At 41.7% G+C, this 23,571-nt stretch overlaps 1 protein-coding gene across 4 annotated transcripts; it reads right to left on the reverse strand.

Annotated features, from left to right (window-relative positions):
- Positions 1-619: 619 nt before the first annotated feature.
- On the reverse strand, positions 620-14,134 carry lhx9 (LIM homeobox 9). 4 transcript variants are annotated; one of them, XM_071346388.1, is made up of 6 exons: positions 13,782-14,134; positions 10,075-10,302; positions 8,853-9,055; positions 7,908-8,266; positions 4,980-5,179; positions 1,938-4,290 (listed from the first exon to the last, which is right to left on the reverse strand). In XM_071346388.1, exons 2-6 carry the CDS (start codon positions 10,255-10,257, stop codon positions 4,039-4,041), a joined length of 1,197 nt encoding a protein of 398 aa, XP_071202489.1. In that variant the 5' UTR covers positions 10,258-10,302; positions 13,782-14,134; the 3' UTR covers positions 1,938-4,038. The 4 variants fall into 4 exon arrangements, with proteins under 4 accessions (XP_071202490.1, XP_071202489.1, XP_071202488.1 ...); XM_071346389.1 differs by lacking the exons at positions 1,938-4,290; positions 13,782-14,134 and adding an exon at positions 620-1,494 and having other exon boundaries at positions 10,075-10,692; XM_071346387.1 differs by lacking the exon at positions 13,782-14,134 and having other exon boundaries at positions 7,908-8,263; positions 10,075-10,701.
- Positions 14,135-23,571: the final 9,437 nt, after the last annotated feature.

The raw sequence follows: 23,571 nt of genomic DNA on the forward strand, positions 1-23,571 counted from the left end.
TTTCCCACGTTGTTGGAATTCAACAGCAAGCTGTTTACTAGGCCCCATGTGGCACCACCGTTCCCTCCTCCCCCATCCTGGCCCTCTGCTCCCTTCCGTCTCCCTTCTTCCCGACATGGATATGCAGCGTTCATCGTAGAGCAGTAATCACACAGCACTGAGGGCCCAAGCCAGTGGGATTAGGTTACAGGCATTGTGATTTGTGAGACTAGGAGACGCGGTTAGTCAATTAGAATTATGTGGTGTAGTTTTACCCCAAGAATGAAACGTGGTGCCCACATTTGTCAGGAGTCTGAATGGACTCTATCCAGTTCCTATACACTGTAACTGAACAGAAAACATATTGTAAATAGCTTGAATTCCACATCTAATTAATGCCATCTAGTATTTGCAATCACTCCGTTAATTCCGTGAGCTGGTTGTGTATTTTAAAAGCTGCACAGTAAACAAGAACATAAGAAAAACTACGATATTGAAATCAGCCAGTAATAATCGGATTGTTAATATTGTCCTTAGTTAGCTGAATGTCATGTATAAATAAGCTTCAAGCATTAAAATCCATCTATGTCATCACAATGACATTTCATTTTCCACCGTAAGGTATATGAGCATCATCAGGGAAGGATTTTCATAGGGTTTATTTTTTATTTTTTTACAGCTGACAACGAATGATACTAATACAATGCATCAAACGAAGTAATAATATACAGCTCAATGAAAATGTTAACGATATGATGAGGTGCATGCAAAATGGGAATCCTCTTCATCTTTGTGCTACATCCTCTTTTTCCTCAGTGCAGCCAGATGGCAAAGCGCCAACTCTGCAGTCCTCTTCATCAGCCCGTTTGATGGGCGTCCTGCTGCCGAGTTTCAAGGAGGCCATGTGTTTACAAAATGACATTTGTGACAAAAGAAAGTTTTTTTTTTTTTTTTATATAGCAAGCTGATTCTATAGAGGGTAGAGGTTAGAGTGTGTGGGGTAAGGGAAGGGTGTGTGTGTGTGTGTGTGTGTGTGTGTGTGTGTGTGTGTGTGTGTGTGTGTGTGTGTGTGTGTGTGTGTGTGTCCTGTAGTGTTGTTAAATGTCTGCAGTCTCTTAATCCTACTGTAACCCCCTGTGCTGCCATGCTGTTCTGCTATATACAGCTATGTTACTATACAACTTTTTCCACTGTGTGTGAATGGCATTCCAATATGAGCAAAGTCAAGTCTTTTTTCACAATGATATCAGTAATCACACACTGTATTCTTCTCCGTAGTTCGATTCAAACATTCAGGAAAAACGTTTTCAATTTTTTTTGGTTGTTGTACTTTTTTTTTTGACTGAAACATGTCTTGTTATTTTGTTCTCTCTCAATATTCTATCGTCTTATCCTAATACTGTCTTTGTCTTCAATGGTGAGGAATTCCGACCAAAGTTTTCCCCTTCTTTTAATACTTTAGGGAATTTTCAAACGTCGGGAAGTTTGGCTGTAATGCCCCAAGATTTGTTCTCCCTGTAAGAAATCATAGAGTAACAATATATTAACTACAGAGCAACCTGGCTTTATAGGTCTGCATTTACTGTTATGGCACCTTAGCACTACTTATATAATATACAGATATATCAGTCAATGTATGCTTTGCAGCGTTCCTTTTTCCATTTAAAAAAAAGTTATATAGCCATATTCATGCATTAAAAAGCCATTTTCATAATTGTTGACTACAGGGTTTAGGTGCAAATTCATGGGGCATTACTTTGAAGCTGTAAACACCATCAAATAGGAAATAAAAATAATTCAAAATGAAAGTAAAAAATGTGGAACGTTTGTTTTAATTGGTCAATCAATCATTGAATGCTTTTTTTTTCATTTGTTGATGTGAGTAAAATAATAAAAACCTAGTATCTAAGGGATAACACAAAAAAAAATGGCAAGTGTAAATGAAAAATAAAAACTCATTTAAAACAAAGTATTTTTTTATTCACACAAAATTTAATAAGATATATAACAACCGTTTGGTCCATAAATATTTAAGGGGAAATAGTTTCTATACACCATCTTTGTCAAGAAACAGGGAAACATGGACAATCTCGATAGAACACTTAGTGTACTCAACTATTAACATGAATATTATTGGATTAACCAACTATATCTGAAAGAGTGCTGCTTTCTAAGACATCGCTGCCCCCTTTCTAACAGGATACACCATAAAAAGATCTTCAGAAATAAGATGTTAAAACAGTACAAAACTAGTGAGGCGTCAAAAGGATGTGAATCAGTCAACAAACAATAACATATAAATCCTGAAGTTTACAAACTTTCTTCCAAGTTATAGCATAAGGCACATAGTAGAACTGAGTTAAGCATCTACTTCATCAAGTAGAGTGAGAGTAACGCTTTGTTCTACAATAGAACAAATTGTGACAATTACAATAAAAAATGTTTGAAGCCCGCAGCCAGGAATCTCTCTTTTTCTTTCTCCTAATTCGCACCATGTAGTCCTGCTTTGCTATCAACCACAACCCGACGCCAACGACCTTAAACAGCTTGCCCAGGAGACAAAAAATACAAGTTGAACCCCGTCAGAAAGAAATCCTTCTATTTCTTTTTGTCTCTCTTTCTCCGAAATCAGCCAGATGAAAAAGATAATTGGTCTGTTCAGTAGCAAGTGTCGGTAAAGTTTAAATATGGCCAAGGAGAAAACGTGGAGGATGATTTCTTTGTCCCACTAGCTGTCTAATATCTCCAGCTTTTCTGGGGTCATTGTAATGTTTCTGTCAGGTCTACACATCTTCCATATCGTCATCCCTCACTTTTTATTATCTTCCTCTCCGACCTTCTTACCTTTTTCAGAATCAACCCTTCTTTACCCTGAGAAACATGATGATAATAATAATAATAATGTACTTTCCTTTTGGGCAGTATATTGTCACTGTGCAATTGTACTTAACAGTAATTCTACGGGCTCGCTGAATCCAGATAAACTACTGTTTTTTCCATTTGTGTGTTTGGTATGTAAAATGAGGCCAACAGAATTGTTTTTCCAGTTGTGTGTTTGGTATGTAAAATGAGGCCAACAGATTAGTAAAAGTATCATGGAAACAATAATTTCAAACAGTGCCCGTGAACTCTGTCCCAATCAGAATTTTACTCACTGATTTATATTGTTGAACTCCTTCTAATATCAACGTGACTGCATTCCATGTTGGACAGTTACCACTGTACAGATCTAGAGATGTGTCAGTTACCACTGTACAGATCTAGAGATGTGTCAGTTACCACTGTACAGATCTAGAGATGTGTTCTGTTCTTATCCTTTTCTATCACAGTTGAGGTGTATCATGTTAAGACAAAATGCATGTTGACGTCACCGCAGCCACCTGGCATTAGAGTTGTAATGTTTGTTTTGTTGTAATGTATACAACGTTAATTTAGAGACGGGAAATTACTCATCTCTATAATGCTCCAATGTCTTATAACATCCAGGATAACTCTGAATGATCTTTTACACAACATTCTGAAAATTCATATTTAAAAGATTAAAAAATGTAAAAAAGGAAATATCAAAATATGCTTTAAATAGGATAGTACTAACATAGTATTAATGATTTTAAATGAATTATCAGGCCGGGATCAATTTTAGACTAAATCAAATCAAATGAACAAATTAAATAAAGTAAAAATAATATACTATTACCATTTAAATAACTTAATTTTGGGCTCTGACCCAGATTGTAGAACCCTCTATAATAATTTGTCAATGCCTTCCAGATTCAAAATGTCCTCGACACAAGACCAATCACTAAATAGGTTGACTACAAACTCAGCTGCCAAGCGGTTGCAAATGCTACACATCAAAATAATCTCCTCCTGATTAAATGTTGCTGTTGTTGTTGTCGATGTTCTTGCTGCTTTCTGTTGTGTGTACAGTACAGTACCGTACTTTATGTATCCATGGAACTGTCTCTGTTTTCTTTAAAGATGTTGTTTAAAAATATATCATTGCAAATTGGGGGGAAAAAAACAAAATGAGTTAAGAGCTAGGAGTCGTAGAGCTTGCTAGAAAAGGTTTGTCAAGGTAGTCTGTGAGGGGCTCCCCGAATCATGGCTGTCCAAACTAGACGTGACGGAGGTCACTACAGTGATAGAGGGATTGGTCAGGTCTGTTAGTGTGGCCGCGCTGGAGGGGGGTGTCAGAGCGCCGCTGTCGGACGAGGGCGGAGGGAGTGACGTGCCGTCGGCCTTGTCAACACCATTCTCCTGTCGCAAAACGTTCCTTCTGAATTTGGCTCTTGCGTTTTGGAACCATACCTGTAAACCAATCCAATCCAATGGCTTTTACTTTATGTTTATGTCTGATGTATATTAAAAATATATATATTAGCAACTTATTTACTTTCTTTTCTTTCTTTCTTTCTCATAAAATTGTTCTGTTTGACATCACAGTGTTGCCCACTAGCTGACTCTCCTGGCAGAGTACAAAGTGCAATAACTACAAACTGCTGATTTTTGACGCCATTATTTTGGACTCAGGGAGTAGAAACCACATGAGAAATGACCAGCTGAAAAAGTTTTTCTTTTGTAAAAGATCCTTACAAGACTTGTGCACTCTCTCTCTCTCTCTCTCTCTCTCTCTGTGTACGTTAGTTTAAGTTTCTCGCTCTGTGAACATTAGTTTAAGTTACTCTTGCCACCACTGACCCAGCGAGACTGGGGGTGATTAGTGGATAAATGATATGTCTATAAACCCTGAACACTACAAATACACTACATCTACTTCATACAGTACATCAAGGAACCCTAGTGCCTAACAACATTCCATACAACTCAACATTGGTAGAAAACAAATTAAACATTTTATTAAAACCTAACAAAACAAAAAAGGATGAATTAAATGGACTGATGGTCAAAAAAAAAAGAACAAACGGTGGAATGGAGGATACAGTGAAGACGTCATACTAGGTCAGAGGTCGAGAAGGAGGTCGATGGCTTCTGCTTACCTGTAGAACTCTTTTGGTGAGGCCTGTCTTCTGGGCCAGCTGTTTGAGGTCCTTGGCGTCTGGGTTGTGGTTGATAGCAAAGTAGGACTTCATGGTGCGGAGCTGATGGTGCTTGAAGGAGGTACGCATGCGCTTGTTCTTCTGGGCTGGAGGGTAGGCCTGGTCACGATCCAGGTGTTCCCCATCATTCTCATTACAACCTAACCAAGAGGACGAGGCGTCAGCTTAGAACACAAATACTGCCACATTGGAGAATGCATTACGTGCATTGTAGAATAATATATATTTTTTTTAATCGGGGTGCTGCTGGATACTTGTAAATATAATCCCTAGAAGATTAGATGGACAGCACTCCCCCAAAATGGGTGAGAATAGAAAGATACAAGTCAACCGGAGCAGGGTTGGGAATAGTTTAATATGGCCACGCATTCCAATGAACAGAAATTCAAGACACGAAATGTCCGTAAACTTTCCATAGTTTTCAGTTAAGATTTAAATATTTCATTGATTCATAATTATTCCAAATTGAACTGACCCGAAACCCTTAGAAAGTATTATAAATGTATTTAATTTTTTTAAATAAATCAAATCTACAGTAAGAGTTAGTTGATTTGGTACAGTATTTCTAATGTGTTTAAAGAAAGTAATACTGTCTTGTCATTAAAATGTAATCCCTACTTCCAACATGCACCATCATTTTAGGTCCTTAACTGTTTATGGGAAAATATTTACAATAATTGATTGACATTCCATGATTAAAAGACAATTATTTTAAAAGTCAACACAGCCAGCAGTCATTTCTATAGCGTATATGGACCTACAGTAGCTCCCTATGACAGACTCTTTCTACTCTATCACATCAAGTGGTCGTCTCTAAATCTCTGTCTAATAAACTGGAACAATATAGCAGGCCATTAATTTTTTTCAACACACCTATCTTGTTATTTACGGCCCCCTAGAAATGCAAATCACTAGTTTAAATGACAGACTTTAGTGCCGGTTTCAAAGACCCAAAATGCATTGCTCCAGTAGGCTTAATTCTAGTTTTAGTGAATCCAGAGCTAAGCATGAACGCAGATGAATCTAGGATTAAATATCTCTGATGTACACACTCCATTTATTTTTCAAATGAATCTCGACCAGGACTACTACCAGATTGTTCATCATTAACTTGTTTTCAGAAAACACTTATTTTCAGATATCAGATGTTCATCTTAATTCATGTTAGACACGCATCTTGAAAGCACTGCAATAAATAAGACCTCAATCTTTAAATTTGGGGTATCCTATTTTCGTCCAGTGCCTTTCGTTCTATAACTACCCACCAGGGGTCACTATGAAAACATGCTGAGCAGCAAAGTATAGCCGAACAACTGCAAAGTCGACATGGGACTGCATTGGAGAATCCTCTAAAAGACGTATAGGCATACAGAGGAGACAGATCCAAAACATTATAAACCGGATCTAGACAATATAAAGGTTTTTGCCCGCACCTGACTGTGAAAGACATGCAATTTCTGATTTTGGAACGCTACATACAAAAGCAGGACTTCATTCTGAGTTAACTACAAGCGTGTATGTATGTCTTGCAGTGCAACCAAAAAGTGCTTTAAAGATGCACAACTTCTATAGCTAAATATTATTATTTAAATTAAACGGAGACCAAATAAATTAAGGAGGCATATTGACATTATTTATGGAAATGAAACAGTCTTCAGAAAATCTCGATTATTATCCTTGTCGTTATTAATTTATTATTATTGGTAGGCCTATTCTACTGTATTCCCGCTCCATCTTTCACTTGTTCTGTTTCTGAGAACTGTGCTGACCTTCCCGAGTATGATTCAGAAGTGGTTGAAGGCCAGGGATTCCTAAAGCACCTTCAATTAACGCAGAACTGTTAACACGCAGAGTACCTTTTTTCCTTTCATTCATGGTGAACAGAGGAAACTTGGCACACAATTAACAACTGTATCAACCGGATACTAATTCTAAAAAGCAACAACAAAAGAGAATATGCGGGGTTGGTTGCATTATAACATTCAGCGTTTTGAATTCCAGATTTCCAAAGTAAAATTAGGCTAACTGTATGCCTACAGTAGGCTATAGCCTAACCGAGGAGGCAATGTCCCCCCCAAGTAAAACTAAAGGCGGAAAAAGGGCATTAGCTGCGGCACATTTTAAGCAAGTGAATTACCGTACTGAATTGCCGTACCCTCTGCACGTGCGTATAGGTCACCCGTTACCCCCTGCACGTGCATATGGTTCAAGTGCATGTGTGTGCCCATGTTAGACATTCGATAACCTAAAACGATTCTTAATTAGAAAATGTAATAGAATGTTTAACTGGGGGTCAATTTTAGATCATTTTGACAACAAGAAATGTAGCATAATGATGGTAAATGCAAATAGGCTTCATGAACAGAGCAGACATTCATAGAAGGCCTCTTCAATTTTGTTGAATGGCCAATTGTTCTCTTTCCCCCTTCCCTTTTTGGTTAAAATTGCTTTCGGAGTAGGCCTACGGACTTAAACACCGAGCAAGCCAAAAATTCCAGCAGCCAGCTCTATATTCGTCAGTTCACCAGCGCACGTCGTGTTTTTTTTTTTTATATAACTATACAAGTCAGTTAAGAACAAATTCTTATTTACAATGACAGCCTAGGAACAGTGGGTTGACTGCCTTGTTCAGAACGACAGATTTTTAACTCGTCAGCTCGGGGATTCGATTTGGCAACCTTTCGGTTACTGGCCCAACGCTCTAACCACTAGGCCACCTGCCGCCCCTTCGTTAGCATGTAATAACATTATATTAGCCCTAACCATTACATCCCCATCGAAACGTTATTTTCAAAGAGTGCAACAGCATAAATTCCCCGATTACAACTCCCCAACCAGCCAGTCCTCTCATCTTCTCTGTCTCCTCACCTGAGTTGTAGCTAGTGATGTCTATGCCCATGACGGGGCTCTTCCTCTTCCGAGGCCTTCCCTTCTGGGCCGTTCCAGTGCCATTGAAGTATGGCAGCGCCAGACCTCCACCTTTAGCCGCCATCTCGGCATAGTTGAGGCCAGGGTGGGGGTACTCTCCCTGGGATATGGTCTCGAAGTGGACCCGGCAGTACACCAGGCTGTCTTTCATGCCGAAGTGGTCGCCTGTGGTCAGGGTCTTGTTGCACGTGGTGCACGTGAAGCAGCTCAGGTGGTACACGGAGTCCCTCGCGCGCATCACCATCTCAGATGCTGAGATCCCGAGGTGGCAGCGAGCGCACCTCTGCACGGAGAACCTTCTAGAACAAGGACGCGCAGACATGACACTTCTAAAACATTCCGAACAGGATTGAAAAAAATGGAACACACTCACACACACTGCGAGGAGAGGGGGGGAGCCACATAAGAGCCACCTCCATGTCGTTATTGTTTTTCCCCCCAGCAGTTTGCTTATAATGTTATAACCTCCATCCGCAGTTTTTGTATAATAACACCTCGGCTTTGCAGTGGAAATGTCAGATTGCCTCTGATATCTATAGGCTACATGGCTACAGCTGTGTCTATGTCCATGTTGTCGAGTCATTATATGAGGCCTTGTATGCCCTGTTGAGTAAAGCTATAGCCGATCGAACCAATAAGCCTTCTCTGCATACATTATACATTTAACCTAGATTTAAAGCCTATTTGCCTTTTTCCGTGGCCTATGTCTGTGTTTTACGCCTATGGATTCAGTCACTAACAATCGTTTGTATGACAGGCCTAATACCAAACAGAGAGAGAGAGAGAGGGGGAGAGAGAGAGAGAGTTGTTCAATTATCGAATAATAAAATACATTATTTCACTAAGCCTGTAGAAAAACAATTCATAACCTTAGATTTGTCTTACCTGTAGTAATCATCCTTGCAGTAGATGCTGCCATCCTTGGCGAAACACGTGAGCTCTGACTCCAAATGCTGTTTACATTCACAGCATTTGAGGCACCGTAGGTGCCATTGTTTGTCCACAGCGAGCAGATAATATCTATCCGATATTTTGCCTCCACAGCCGGCACACAACGCGGGTTTCTCAGGGCCCATGGAAGGCATGGTCTGGAAGGAGAAGGAAAGGAGGGGGATATTAACGTGGGAAATGCATGGCTCACATCCTGAGCCTGTAGTTAGGCCTATACGTCTCATGTGAGGGTTTGGCTTGTGTGTGATAAAACTGTAACATATATGAAAATTACATATTTCACTAAAATCAGCATTACACGATTTTCTTGAAAATAAATAAAATAGTAAGTAGCACTTTAGTTAGATTTTAGGCTCATGACAGTTCGGTTTAAAAGCAAAATGAACCCCAGGAAATTCCTGCGAAGCTGGAAGTGTATAAACATGCAGGGCCCATTGTGTTTAGGGAGTAACTGCGTTCAACTTATCTAACAAATGGAGCTACATAATGATATTACAATGACAAAGAATAATTAATGACGCTTCCTTGCACATTTAAAATAAGCTGTATCGACAGCTGAGAAGGCCCTATAACCTCCTACTTTTACACGCCTAACCATAAATTACAACAATGACCCAGGAATAATAATTATCATAATAACACAAATTATGTAGGCCTATAATAAATTATTATGTAAATGCTAATAATAATCAACCACAGATAACTCTAGTGGGCTATATCTGTAAGTATTGTTTAATTATAGTCTATATTATATAAATAAATATTGACAACAGCAATTTGCTATTTGCTCAAAATATAAATTGTGTAACAAATTGGAAAATTGTGCGTAATAATTGTCACATTTAGTTTATGCACATTCACTTAACAGGTTTATAAGTGAATATATTTGTATTACATACGAAAACTTCCCCAGACGAGCATACAATTTAGGCTGCATGTTATTGTTTGTTATGTTGGGCAGAGGAATCTGTAAACTCAATATTAACCACAACATTAAGACTTTATTTCGAGTGATTCTTTATATTAGCCCAACTATAGGCCTACCTTCTAAAGCATTCTCTTCCGCATAAGCAGTTATTCCCATTCGGATGTAGGTGTTAATCGTCATAGATGTCAGAATAAAACAACAACATTGCATTGTGTTAATTTTCCTCACCGCTTCCCTTCCGTTGAGCCGCACGCCCTTGGCCAGGCGCGAGTCGGTTTTGGATCTCCTCTCCATCTCCTCCATGATGCCCTGGATGTGGTCACCGGAGATCCCGTGGAACAGCATGGCTCCCGCTCTTGAACGACGTAATGTGCAACAGCTCGCTTCTGCCTTATAGCCCACAACTTCCATATACAGCTCTGCGTCCGGTAGGCTCAGAGCATCCGACTGGTTCTGCTGCGAGACAGGCATACACACACAAGAGGCACACTCAGCTCAGTTTACCTCCTCTGCAAGTGTGCAAAGCAAACTGGGGGGAAAACGAATACAACTCGGTGTAGAGATGAGGAACGGGGAGAAGTCAAGGCAGGAATAAATTGTTTTCCTCTCCCCTGAATGTCTTGTTACCAAAAGAAAAAGTATAGTCCAGCTGATACGGCGGGTGCCAGTACACGCACTGATGATGATGGTGATGAACGGTTAAAATGGCAGAAGTTTAGATTGGGTATTTTTCTCTCGACAGTCCCCCACCGATCTCCCGTTACAGGGTTCCGTGTGCTTGAAGGTCAGATTGGGACTGCCTGTGTTGGAGAGCCGTGTTCTATTTGTGAAGAGAGCAAAAGCCTGCCCAGTTTGGATAATTTGGTAGGAGGAGTCGTTCCCTCTCTCTATGCCACTGATTTCTATTCACCAACAAAGAGCTGTCACTCTCCTCTCAAACCCGCCGTGCATGCTGGCTGCGAGAGCGTGGAGAGAGACACTTCGGGTATTGACATTTTCATTACTTTTCTTTTCTATAGGTTTTAGTTACCAGACACATTAGTGGAGACTAAATCGCAGCTTAAAGACACGATACGGTTTAGGGATATTTACATAAGCTCTTGGTGTGATTGAATTAGAAGGATAAGCATTGGATATTGAATTGTAATTTGAACTAATTTTAATATGTTTGAAATGTATTATGGAGTTTCAGAATTGTAATTTGTTGAATTTGATTCGATACGTTTATGTGACACGTCTTATGTGAAACAGTCGTGTGAAGCGATATTTTTACAATTGTCGGGTAAATTTTGGATTGGATATTTTTTACTTCAGCCCGAGATTATAATAGGCCTAATTTAACAGGATCCTGATTAATTCATGTTAAAGATTACATGATGTGTGTGTGTGTGTGTGTGTGTGTGTGTGTGTGTGTGTGTGTGTGTGTGTGTGTGTGTGTGTGTGTGTGTGTGTGTGTGTGTGTGTGTGTGTGTGTGTGTGTCTGTGTGTGTGTTGGGAGGTTGGGGCGGGGCAGTGATATGTTATAGGGAGAAGACAGCTACAGTAACTCCGTAGAGAGAATGGTAAAAGATTATCATAGCCAACATATGTCAAGTTTAGCCTACAAAACACAATGTAGGCCTGCAAAATAATACAATATGGACTACGATAAATATGCCACAAATAGCCTAGAGCATGGCAAAACATATAGGGCGATTCTAAAACGAACAGATGCCAAATGCCAGACCCTTTCCTAACCAACATAATAAGTAAGCCTAATTAAGAAGCCTATATAGGAGCCTATATGCATTTTCTAGTTATCCTAAGGCTGCATGCGCTGAAGTGCCAGTGTCAAGCTTCCATTCTGTGTAAGTAACGGAATTACACATTTTAAAGCCCAATCAATGCTCTCTCAATTAAACGGTAACCTACACTCAATGAAAACGAATTATCCGCCACTAACTCTTCATTAGCATGCCCATCGTCTCTCCAATTAACCCCTCTGTACACTCAAACTATCGCGATACACTGACAGACAGATTTCTCTCTCAAATGTGTGACAACACGCACCCATGGTATTGGCTAAATCTGCTTGTTTGCTTGTTTTTTGCCATTGACATTTTGTACTTTAATCCAAAATATTGAATTCCATTAAATATATTTATTGCACGGATACCATGTTGTCGAAGAGGTAATTGATATTATCTATATAACGAATGTGTGTATTATTCTGTCCCCAAGGCCCTGGCCGAGGCCTGACAGACAATAAAACACGTCTGGGAGAATTAAAGGTTTTGTGTCAGAGGACAAAAGATAACTCTGCTTACAGTCCGGACCATTAATAAACTCCCCAAAGCTCAATGGAGTTGCAGGTGCGCTTCCTCTCGCCAACACCAATCATTTTAAGAAGTGTTACATTTCCATTTTGTCCCCGGGATCAGAAGTCGGGTGTTTAATTGGGCCCCTCTAGATAATGCGGCGCAGAAATGTCCAAGCTTTAGAGGAGGAGGTGAATGTGCTAGCAGCAGCGGAGTTAGTTCGCGCTCTGTCAGTTTCATACCACTGAGGTAAAACATTTAATAAAAAAATACTGAGGATTCATTTCACTTGGACAAAGAAATCTTAAAATTATGTCAGTTCAGTGTGACATTTAATTGCAGTGTTTATTACGCGTTCCCAGGAGAGGATAGAAAACGCAAAGTGGCCCACCTTTATTTTAAAAAGCTCATATCCTGCTAAATGTATAGATAGCTGTTGTTATTTATTTTATAAACTAAAATTATCCTGACTATTATTAGTATTGTTATAATTTCATTGTGCATCTTCATAAGGAATATGAAATGTGCTGTAGATCCCCTTGATGCGTGTCTCCCTTGCCTCCAGCAATGACATTTCATCCGAGTGAAAAAGGATTAAAATGCGTCAATGTATGCATGAGCTCTCCCAGTGTCCATCTCTCTGAAATGGAAATCAACCTATTTGGGTTTTTTTACTTAACAAAATCGAAATGTAGCCTTATTGCCTCTTTCTCGGATTTAGTTTATAGCTAGGCCTATTTTAGAAGTCTAGGGTCCCATAGCAGGTTATTGGTTATAAATGTGTCATTATCTGCTATATGATAAAAAATGAAAATAAAATAAATGACTAATGATGATGCATCTTACAGTAATGCCAATAAGGGTGGAGGACACACATTAGTATCTTCTAAGGAAAGTAACTTATTGGTCTCTAAACGCGTTGGCTTTTGTTTTTTGGGGTGAATTCATACCTGCATTGTTTGTAACCATGCCAGGCTTTTGTCTCCTGAAGAATAAAATAAATAAAATGAAATATAGTGGCCAACTAAAGTATTTCCATTCCGGTTAGAGTTCAGAATTCATCGTTATTTTACTATTATTTGGGTGTCTCGTGACATTTTTAAAACTGGCAACACATTTAGGCTACTATTACGTATTTTTTGTCCGTTTTCCCTCTTTTTTCCACTATTCTGCTGAGACTTTGCTGCGAATCACCTCTAACCTCTGCAGTTCAGTGTACTGTGCAGTGTCTTCTCAATTTCAACCTTGTTATTTTTTCTTATAAAATGTTGACCATGAACATGTATTCAAAAACAATGACAGATAAGATAACCATATTTAAACTATACCACGGGTGGCTCAATGTTGACTTTGGTTTCCTTGTGAATGAAAGAAATAAGCCGTCTATCGCCAATCCTTCCACATCTCAAAGCTCAGTAACCAGGCAGTAACACGTCTCACTATATCTGTCATTAATGCAAAATCTTATAGCTTGCACGCGCACAACCTTTTCCACTCCATGCATCAGGCTGTATTCTATTTCAATGCCATTTTTTCGCACCTCGACAAATATCAGCCATGTGGATATAATGTAGGCCTATAGCACATATACCGATTAATTGCGTGAACATTTGTATTTCATGTGAAAGTTGAGGTTACCTTCAGCTGAGAAAGCGCTGTCCTGTTATAGAAGCCAACCTTGCGTGGAGAGGGTGGCGGGGCTGTACAGAAGAGAGAAGAGGAGGAGGAGAAGGAGGAGAGGGTGGCGGAGATTCTGCCGGTAGATGGGGGTTGTTCCTTGTTTCTTGTAGTCCCAGCGAGTGTCAATTAAAACAAACCCATCGCTTGGCGAGAAGACAATTATACATATTCTTCTCCCTCCACCAAACCCTCTCAAACGCACTGATAATGAGAGCTCACGAGACAATGCTGAGACACACACGCACGCACACACGAGCACGCACACACACACATCACGGGTTTGTCCAAAATATCAGCATGTCTATGCCCATATGAATTAAAATCTAGTCAAGTGTGTTTTACACCCCAGATTACAGTGGTTTCTGATGGGTCCGTTTTAATAAATCATTGGGTGTTGCAGTCAAACTGTATTAACAGGCTATCTGGAGAATATGAGCGTCAAGATACACCACGCCTAAAAACATCACAGTGCATAGAAATTAAAAGTTATTCAATTGAGTAGATTATTATTAAATGTAACATTAATCCACGTGTCACATTACGTAACCTAGCAGGCACATTTTATACTAATAGGCTATATTGCCCAAATCAGGGAGAATATTAAAAACGCTTGGAACGAAATCTTGTGATGTTGAAGACAGAAATTAAATAGTCACATTCACTTTCTCCTCTGAAATGGGCTGGGCTTGACATCCACGTTTTCTTTTCTAATCACATGAAAAAATACCTTAAATTACAACTCCCTCGGTCTTTGAATGGTTCCATTCCAATTTGAGTCAACCCCTGTCCGCCTTCCAGTCAACAAGATATAGGCATACCGGTAGGCCTTACAATGAACAATGGAGATGGTCGTTAGAATTATGCTATAGTGAAACGGTTGGGTCTGCGTAAATCTTTAGGTTACCGGGGAACGTCAACAGGAGCGCGTGTCACCTCGAGAATCCCAATTATAGAGTGTCATATTAGGTATGTCGCGCGCTGCCCGGAGGCGAAATGCTCCACGGCTGTCGCAATTCCACATAGCAGACTATTACTGCTTCGTTTCACAGAAATCCGTTAAAGTGAATATTTGTAAATATTAAATCTAAACGAAACATAGCCTTCACAAAATCGGTCATCTCGGTTTAATCCAGAACTAAAGCCTTGCGTAGCCTAATTGGTCATCTCTTATGGTTTCTTATCTGTCTACAAGAGATTACAAGTTCGCAAACAATGTGGAAATTATTTCAATGGAGCCAATATTTTTTCTCATTCAGAAATGCAACACAATCGTGACTGCTTATGAATGTGTATGGTGGGTTGGTTGGTTTACTTTAGATTTGGTTTTTTCAATGTGATGAGGAAATGTGAAAAATGTGTCTTATTCAATTTTGAGAAATATTGTGCGTGATTTGGAATAGGCTATTGGCATAGTATCAAATGCATTGAACTGCCACAGCCTATTATAATGCATGTTAGAAAATGTATTTCATCATATGATTTGAAAAAAGGGTGGGACATCTCATACATCTTCAGACTGAATAGGGTTCTACCTGGAACCCCAAAAAATAATTATTCAAAAGGTTCTCCTATGGGGACAGCCAAAGACAACGAGCTCTCACAGTCTCAATGCAGATTTAGACATTTCTCCAGAAGTAAAGTGTTGAAGTTGCTCCAAACCTCAAATTTCAAAGTGTTATTGAGCCTTGGGTTGACTCCTCCTGCTCAGTATTGTTCCGTTTCTCCAAAAGTCAAATTTAGGGTTAAGGTTTAGGAAAGGGTAATTATTTATTTAGATTTTTATGAGTGTCCACCACTGGGATCAATCCAGAGTTATGGGATTATACCCAGCCACCACCACCACCCTGTCCACCATGCCCTAGCAAAACCCAAGCCTTCTTGATGGTAATAGCACTCACTGTTTTCGAAGGCATTATCCGACATCCTCAGGACATGGATAGATGTCCAATTTCGAACACACTCTTGAGCGATCTGCCTGACCGAAGAACCCTTTAAGGTTCTAGATAGCTCCTTTTTTTCTAAGAATGTAGCATCATTTGAAGATTTCTTCCTCCCCATCACTACCCCCCCTATTTCTCTCTCTCCCTTTCCTTCTCTCTCCTTTCCTTCTCTCCTTTCCTTCTCTCTCCTTTCCTTCTCTCCCTCTTTTACCCCTCTCCCCTTTTCCCCTCTCCCTCCCGCTCTTCCCCCTCTCCCCTCCCGCCCTCTCTTTCCCCTCTCTCCCTCCTCTCTCCCTCCCTCTTTTCCCCCTCTCCATTCCCTCTCTTCCCCCTCTCCCCTCCTCTCTCCCTCCCTCTCTTCCCCCTCTCCCTGCTCTGCTGGAGCCCATATCACAGCCCCCTGTACAGTTCCCTGCCAGATGGAGAATAGGAGAGCTAGCTCTTAACTAGCCAGCTTGAGCATATGAACACCAACTGCAGCCTCCCTGCCTGTCTGTTTCTCCACAACAAATCCAGGCTGCCGCCCCTCCCCCCTTCTCCTCCTCCACCACCACTACAGACTGAGATGCACCCAAAAAGTGCAGTCCCAAACTCTGCCGTATCTCAAGGCTACAGCTCCCCCTCCCTCCCTCCCTCATTTCCCATCCTTCGCTCCCTCCCTCCCTCCCCTTGTCCGGGTCTCATCTGGCAGTGGCAGGGTTCTGGCCTGGCACAGCCGGCTTGACCACCAGTTGAGACATGGCTGAAAAGCCTACTGCTGCTCAGTGCTATTCGCAGGCCAGTCTGTCCAAAGGAATCTGGCGTGCTGACTGTCACTCAGAGGTGCATGACGTTTTTGTCAGGCTGTAATTCTACCACAGGGAGCTGCTTGTCCATCTGACCAGTGGTGAAGCTCCTGCCCCGAGGCCAGATGACATTGTCTCTGTTGCACAACCAGACGTTGATGTTTGGAGGGGCTGCTCAGCTGCCGCTTGGATCAAGACACACACACACACGTACACACAAAGTGCAAAGAAACCACCCTCCCACTGTGATTTCTCGTTGTCACACACAAACAAACACACACACACACACACACACTTCTCGGCCAGATGCTGAGACTGATGTACCTTTCAGGCGTCACGAGGTGGCTGACACTCCAGTTTTGCCCGCCAACTCCGTGTCAAACCCTTGCTGGACAGCAGTGATGGAGGCTGAGAGTGACTGTGGCTGGGCCTACGGCCGCGGGGCTGTGTGTGTGTGTTTGTGTGTGAGCAAAAGAGAGAGAGAGAGAGAGAGTTTGGCCTGTCAGCTGGGGACGATAGAAGCCTGTTTGGCGAGCCAGGCTCCAAACTGGACTGTCCCTGCCTGCGTGTCTGGCCAGCCAGAGCTCCAAACTGGACAGGTCCCTGCCTGTGTGTCTGCTATGCTGGATCCTCTATCAGGCATACGGCATGACAACAGCAGGATCTAGCTGCTCCAGAACAACATATGCTTCCGCTGAAGGTCAGTCAGAGTGTCTCAGTCCTAAGAGCTTGACATAAATACACTACTAGCAACTGGCCAGGCAGACCGCCACTCAATTCACAGCCTGGAATGGATGTGATATAGCTCTGCCAAGACAATAGTAGACACAGTGCAATGGGGCTTCATTGCATTTTCTTTTGTCTGAGATGAAATATCCCAACAAAGAAAAGCCCAGAAACACTGTACAGGCTGTTTTAACCGGAAACACTGTACAGGCTGTTTTAACCGGAAACACTGTACAGGCTGTTTTAACCGGAAACACTGTACAGGCTGTTTTAACCGGAAACACTGTACAGGCTGTTTTAACCGGAAACACTGTACAGGCTGTTTTAACCGGAAACACTGTACAGGCTGATTTAACCGGAAACACTGTACAGGCTGTTTTAACGGGAAACACTGTACAGGCTGTTTTAACCGGAAACACTGTACAGGCTGATTTAACCGGAAACACTGTACAGGCTGATTTAACCGGAAACACTGTACAGGCTGTTTTAACCGGAAACACTGTACAGGCTGTTTTAACCGGAAACACTGTACAGGCTGATTTAAATTATTTATATATTTCATGGATATAAATTCAGCATAAATAAACCCCAGTCAATTTGGATCACGCTTGACACCGCAAAACTATTGACACTACTTAAATATAGCAATCGTTTATTCAATTACAAAATAGTTCAATCACACTCTTTTCTATGTTTACACATACATGCAATACTAATAATTATTGCACAGGACAATAACATTAAATACAGGTTAAAATATTGAAAACATTCCCTGAGATATTCTAAAGAATTCCAGAATGCACAAATATATCAAAAACAAAGGTTATTTGTCACATGCACAGGCTACAACAGTTATAAACAGTAGAGGGAAATGCTTTCCCTCAACGAAGCACTATTCAATATCAAAGGTAAAGAAATAGAAAATCCAGAATAGAATATAGCCCTGTATGTCATGAAAAGGGCCTGACAACATGACAAGCCTGGAGAGAGCGGGGACATTTCCAGTTTCCTGCTTCTGGCTACCATGAGTTTCCCAGATATATGTCTAGCTAGCGCTGCGGAGGGACTGACTGAGAGCTGTGCTGCTGTGTCTCAGTAGCACAGAAGAAGAAATACCTTTCCAACTGTGTCATCAGTGGAGTGAGGCGACGGAGAGAGATGAGGCAGACATGAAAGTTGGCCTATTTCATGGTCAGGCTGCAGGAGCGCGCAGGCCCTGGAATGGCAATGCATCTAGCGTAATGTGACAGACAAGTCCCTAGGCAAAACTCCCAGACCTGCGGCAGGCAGGCAGGCAGGCGGGCAGGCAGGCAGGCCCAGGTACTTGATGACTGTGACACCTTCTACCCGGAATGGCGAACGAAGTGTTGTTGCCGCTACGCTCTGCTGCCTCGCTTCACAACCGTCGCCCAAATAAATTTGCCTCTCATCCAGGCTGACGACGCGTCGCGGTGAACCTGTCCTGCTCAGCACTGTTGGGATCATGAATTTCCTTGTAGCCGCTCGCTGGGGTTTGCTCCTGATCACTAAGCACTTTGCCTTTGGGACCCACCTGTCCGTGCCAGTAGACGGCTGCGAAAGGATTCCGCGGCAGACACACTCACTCATCCTGACACCGTTTGCCCGATCAAATTGATACAGGAGAGTGTGTGGCAGGTTAGGAGCCAGTGCCCCTACCCACAACCCACTGGGCACACACTGGCTGAATCAACATTGTTTCCAAGTCATTTTAAGGAAATGACGTTGAACCAACGTAGAATAGACATTGAATTGACTTCTGTGCTTAGTGAGAAGTCACACAGATTAAAACTGCTCTGGTTTAACACACACAGTACTCTGATGGAAGGTTATCCTCAGCTCACTCTGGCTTTAGGTCTACTCTGTGCAGTATCTTGTACAATACCTAGTCTGATTTTAGAGGCTACCTACCTAGAGGCTACCCATTGCCATTTTGTGTGCCTGTCTATGTCTGTGTATTTTTGTGTCCACTACTGTGTGCCCGTGTGTCCCCATGCCTGTGTGTGTGTTGGTGCGGGGTGGTCTGCCACCCAGTGTTGCAGGGCTAGTGAGTAACCCAGCGTTCATTAGGGCTGTGTGTCGGGGGAGCAGCTGCAGGGAGACATGGAGAAGCCCTGCGTTGCCAGAAGGCTCCTTGGGAAATACAGGAGGGAGAGAGCCTGTTGATGTCCACCGTTTGTATGTGAACAGGTTGACTCCATCAGCTGACGTTCAACCAGCGAGCCAGGCTGAGAGATGAACCTTGACCCGGTGACTATTTAAACTGCACATCCCTTTCAGTTGGAGGCAGACAACTCAGTGTTTTTGTGTTTAAAATGTTTCAAAAATGTGCATATGTGTACATTTTGGAAGATAAAGGGACAGTAGAGAGATGGATGTCCATCTCATACACTCCCTCTGAAAATCTATATAGTAACATCACCATCTCAGACATTCAATCAAATAACAATAATACCTGTCAAGTCATCATCAATCAAGGTTAAAAAAATATATATTTTCATTGTATCATTGAGGAAAAATGAACAAAATCATTGACAGGGTAAAATTCAAAAACCAAATTTAGACTCCAGAGACCGACCCCCTTTCCAGTGTCCTACTGTAGAGACTAAAATCACACGGAGAATTCATAGCAGGAGAGGATTGCACACACACCACTCTAAATTTCATCATTTAGCGCGGTGCTAGAAGAAAAAAAACACACCATTGAAACTGTCCAAAATAACAGCACAGTACACAGACTATATCATGCCTTGTACACTGAACCTGAGTGTGCTTGGTGTATTATACATAATACATAGAGTTAAAATGTTTCTTGTTGGCTGGGTCTTTCACGTTGACTTGGCCAAATGGACACTGTGGGAAGAATGGGAAAAAAAATGAAATGAGTTATTTGAACTACACAAAGAGGAGACAGAGGTTTGGGGTGAGGGGTCAGGGGTCAGGCTTGAGTTTGACTGTAACAGCAGGGCTGTGTGTGTGTGTGTGTGTGTGTGTGTGTGTGTGTGTGTGTGTGTGTGTGTGTGTGTGTGTGTGTGTGTGTGTGTGTGTGTGTGTGTGTGTGTGTGTGTGTGTGTGTCAAGACCATGAAGCCAGAACTCACATGTCTACAGGCGCTGCCACAGCACTTTCCTCTCTGGCGGTGGGCAAACTCTGTCAACACCTTGTACCCGCTGCCTGGGTCCGTGTACATCTGCCTCTTAGCCTGCAAAACACACACAAACAGATTGCGTTAGGTCAGAGAGGAGTGAAGACGCGACCCTAAGCGTGGAAACAGATGTAAAAAGCAGTCTGGATCTTGTGATGTTGTGTTTTTTCACTGCTGGTAGCTACCAGGTAGCACGGCACACAGAGGGCACACCGTGCCAGGAACACAACCAAACGCTTACACACACAGCTGAGCTGATGAGGACAACTCTTGCCTGAGATAGTACAGTGGACACACACAACTAAGCACATTTCAATGAAGAGCTTGACAAGGGGAATAGATAGGGGTTTAATAAACGGTGACATTCCTACCCCTGTAGTTTGTGTTTAATAAACGGTGACATGCCCTACCCCTGTAGTTTGTGTTTAATAAACGGTGACATGCCCTACCCCTGTAGTTTGTGTTTAATAAACGGTGACATGTCCTACCCCTGTAGTTTGTGTTTAATAAACGGTGACATGCCCTACCCCTGTAGTTTGTGTTTAATAAACGGTGACATGCCCTACCCCTGTAGTTTGTGTTTAATAAACGGTGACATACCCTACCCCTGTAGTTTGTGTTTAATAAACGGTGACATGTCCTACCCCTGTAGTTTGTGTTTAATAAACGGTGACATGCCCTACCCCTGTAGTTTGTGTTTAATAAACGGTGACATACCCTACCCCTGTAGTTTGTGTTTAATAAACGGTGACATACCCTACCCCTGTAGTTTGTGTTTAATAAACGGTGACATGCCCTACCCCTGTAGTTTGTGTTTAAAAAAACGGTGACATGTCCTACCCCTGTAGTTTGTGTTTAATAAACGGTGACATGCCCTACCCCTGTAGTTTGTGTTTAATAAACGGTGACATGCCCTACCCCTGTAGTTTGTGTTTAATAAACGGTGACATGCCCTACCCCTGTAGTTTGTGTTTAATAAATGGTGACATACCCTACCCCTGTAGTTTGTGTGTAATCAACGGTGACATGCTCTACCCCTGTAGTTTGTGTTTAATAAACGGTGACATACCCTACCCCTGTAGTTTGTGTGTAATCAACGGTGACATGCTCTACCCCTGTAGTTTGTGTTTAATAAACAGTGACATTCCTACCCCTGTAGTTTGTGTTTAATAAATGGTGACATACCCTACCCCTGTAGTTTGTGTGTAATCAACGGTGACATGCTCTACCCCTGTAGTTTGTGTTTAATAAACGGTGACATACCCTACCCCTGTAGTTTGTGTGTAATCAACGGTGACATGCTCTACCCCTGTAGTTTGTGTTTAATAAACGGTGACATTCCTACCCCTGTAGTTTGTGTTTAATAAATGGTGACATACCCTACCCCTGTAGTTTGTGTTTAATAAATGGTGACATGCCCTACCCCTGTAGTTTGTGTTTAATAAATGGTGACATGCCCTACCCCTGTAGTTTGTGTTTAATAAACGGTGACATACCCTACCCCTGTAGTTTGTGTGTAATAAACGGTGACATGCCCTACCCCTGTAGTTTGTGTTTAATAAACGGTGACATACCCTACCCCTGTAGTTTGTGTTTAATAAACGGTGACATACCCTAGCCCTGTAGTTTGTGTTTAATAAACGGTGACATGCCCTACCCCTGTAGTTTGTGTTTAATAAACGGTGACATACTCTACCCCTGTAGTTTGTGTTTAATAAACGGTGACATTTCTACCCCTGTAGTTTGTGTGTAATCAACGGTGACATACCCTAACCCTGTAGTTTGTGTTTAATAAACGGTGACATACCCTACCCCTGTAGTTTGTGTCTAATAAATGGTGACATGCCCTACCCCTGTAGTTTGTGTTTAATAAACGGTGACATGCCCTACCCCTGTAGTTTGTGTTTAATAAACGGTGACATGCCCTACCCCTGTAGTTTGTGTTTAATAAACGGTGACATACCCTACCCCTGTAGTTTGTGTGTAATAAACGGTGACATGCCCTACCCCTGTAGTTTGTGTTTAATAAACGGTGACATACCCTACCCCTGTAGTTTGTGTTTAATAAACGGTGACATACCCTACCCCTGTAGTTTGTGTTTAATAAACGGTGACATGCCCTACCCCTGTAGTTTGTGTTTAATAAACGGTGACATACCCTACCCCTGTAGTTTGTGTTTAATAAACGGTGACATTTCTACCCCTGTAGTTTGTGTGTAATCAACGGTGACATACCCTAACCCTGTAGTTTGTGTTTAATAAACGGTGACATACCCTACCCCTGTAGTTTGTGTTTAATAAATGGTGACATGCCCTACCCCTGTAGTTTGTGTTTAATAAACGGTGACATACCCTACCCCTGTGGTTTGTGTTTAATAAACGGTGACATGCTCTACCCCTGTAGTTTGTGTGTAATCAACGGTGACATACCCTAACCCTGTAGTTTGTGTTTAATAAACGGTGACATACCCTACCCCTGTAGTTTGTGTTTAATAAACGGTGACATGTCCTACCCCTGTAGTTTGTGTTTAATAAACCGTGACATGTCCTACCCCTGTAGTTTGTGTGTAATCAACGGTGACATACCCTACCCCTGTAGTTTGTGTTTAATAAATGGTGACATGCCCTACCCCTGTAGTTTGTGTTTAATAAACGGTGACATGCTCTACCCCTGTAGTTTGTGTGTAATCAACGGTGACATACCCTACCCCTGTAGTTTGTGTTTAATAAACGGTGACATACCCTACCCCTGTAGTTTGTGTTTAATAAATGGTGACATGCCCTACCCCTGTAGTTTGTGTGTAATAAACGGTGACATACCCTACCCCTGTAGTTTGTGTGTAATAAACGGAGACATGCTCTACCCCTGTAGTTTGTGTTTAATAAACAGTGACATACCCTACCCCTGTAGTTTGTGTTTAATAAACGGTGACATGCTCTACCCCTGTAGTTTGTGTGTAATAAACGGTGACATGCTCTACCCCTGTAGTTTGGGTTTAATAAATGGTGACATGCCCTACCCCTGTAGTTTGTGTTTAATAAACGGTGACATGCTCTACCCCTGTAGTTTGTGTTTAATATACGGTGACATTCCTACCCCTGTAGTTTGTTTGTAATAAAGAGTGACATGCTCT

Source organism: Salvelinus alpinus, chromosome 16, assembly GCF_045679555.1.
Source record: "Salvelinus alpinus chromosome 16, SLU_Salpinus.1, whole genome shotgun sequence".
In the NCBI taxonomy this organism is placed as follows: Eukaryota; Metazoa; Chordata; class Actinopteri; order Salmoniformes; family Salmonidae; genus Salvelinus; species Salvelinus alpinus.

What these genes read in the sequence shown, in the direction of transcription:
- lhx9 (XM_071346386.1), bottom strand. Translation starts at nt 10,317, where the DNA reads ATGCCTGTCTCGCAGCAGAACCAGTCGGATGCTCTGAGCCTACCGGAC. An exon ending in TGCAAGGATGATTACTACAG is followed by an intron (nt 8,267 to 8,852) that starts GTAAGACAAATC and finishes TCCTTGTTCTAG; the next exon opens with AAGGTTCTCCGTGCAGAGGT. An exon ending in CATCACTAGCTACAACTCAG is followed by an intron (nt 5,180 to 7,907) that starts GTGAGGAGACAG and finishes CCTCTTGGTTAG; the next exon opens with GTTGTAATGAGAATGATGGG.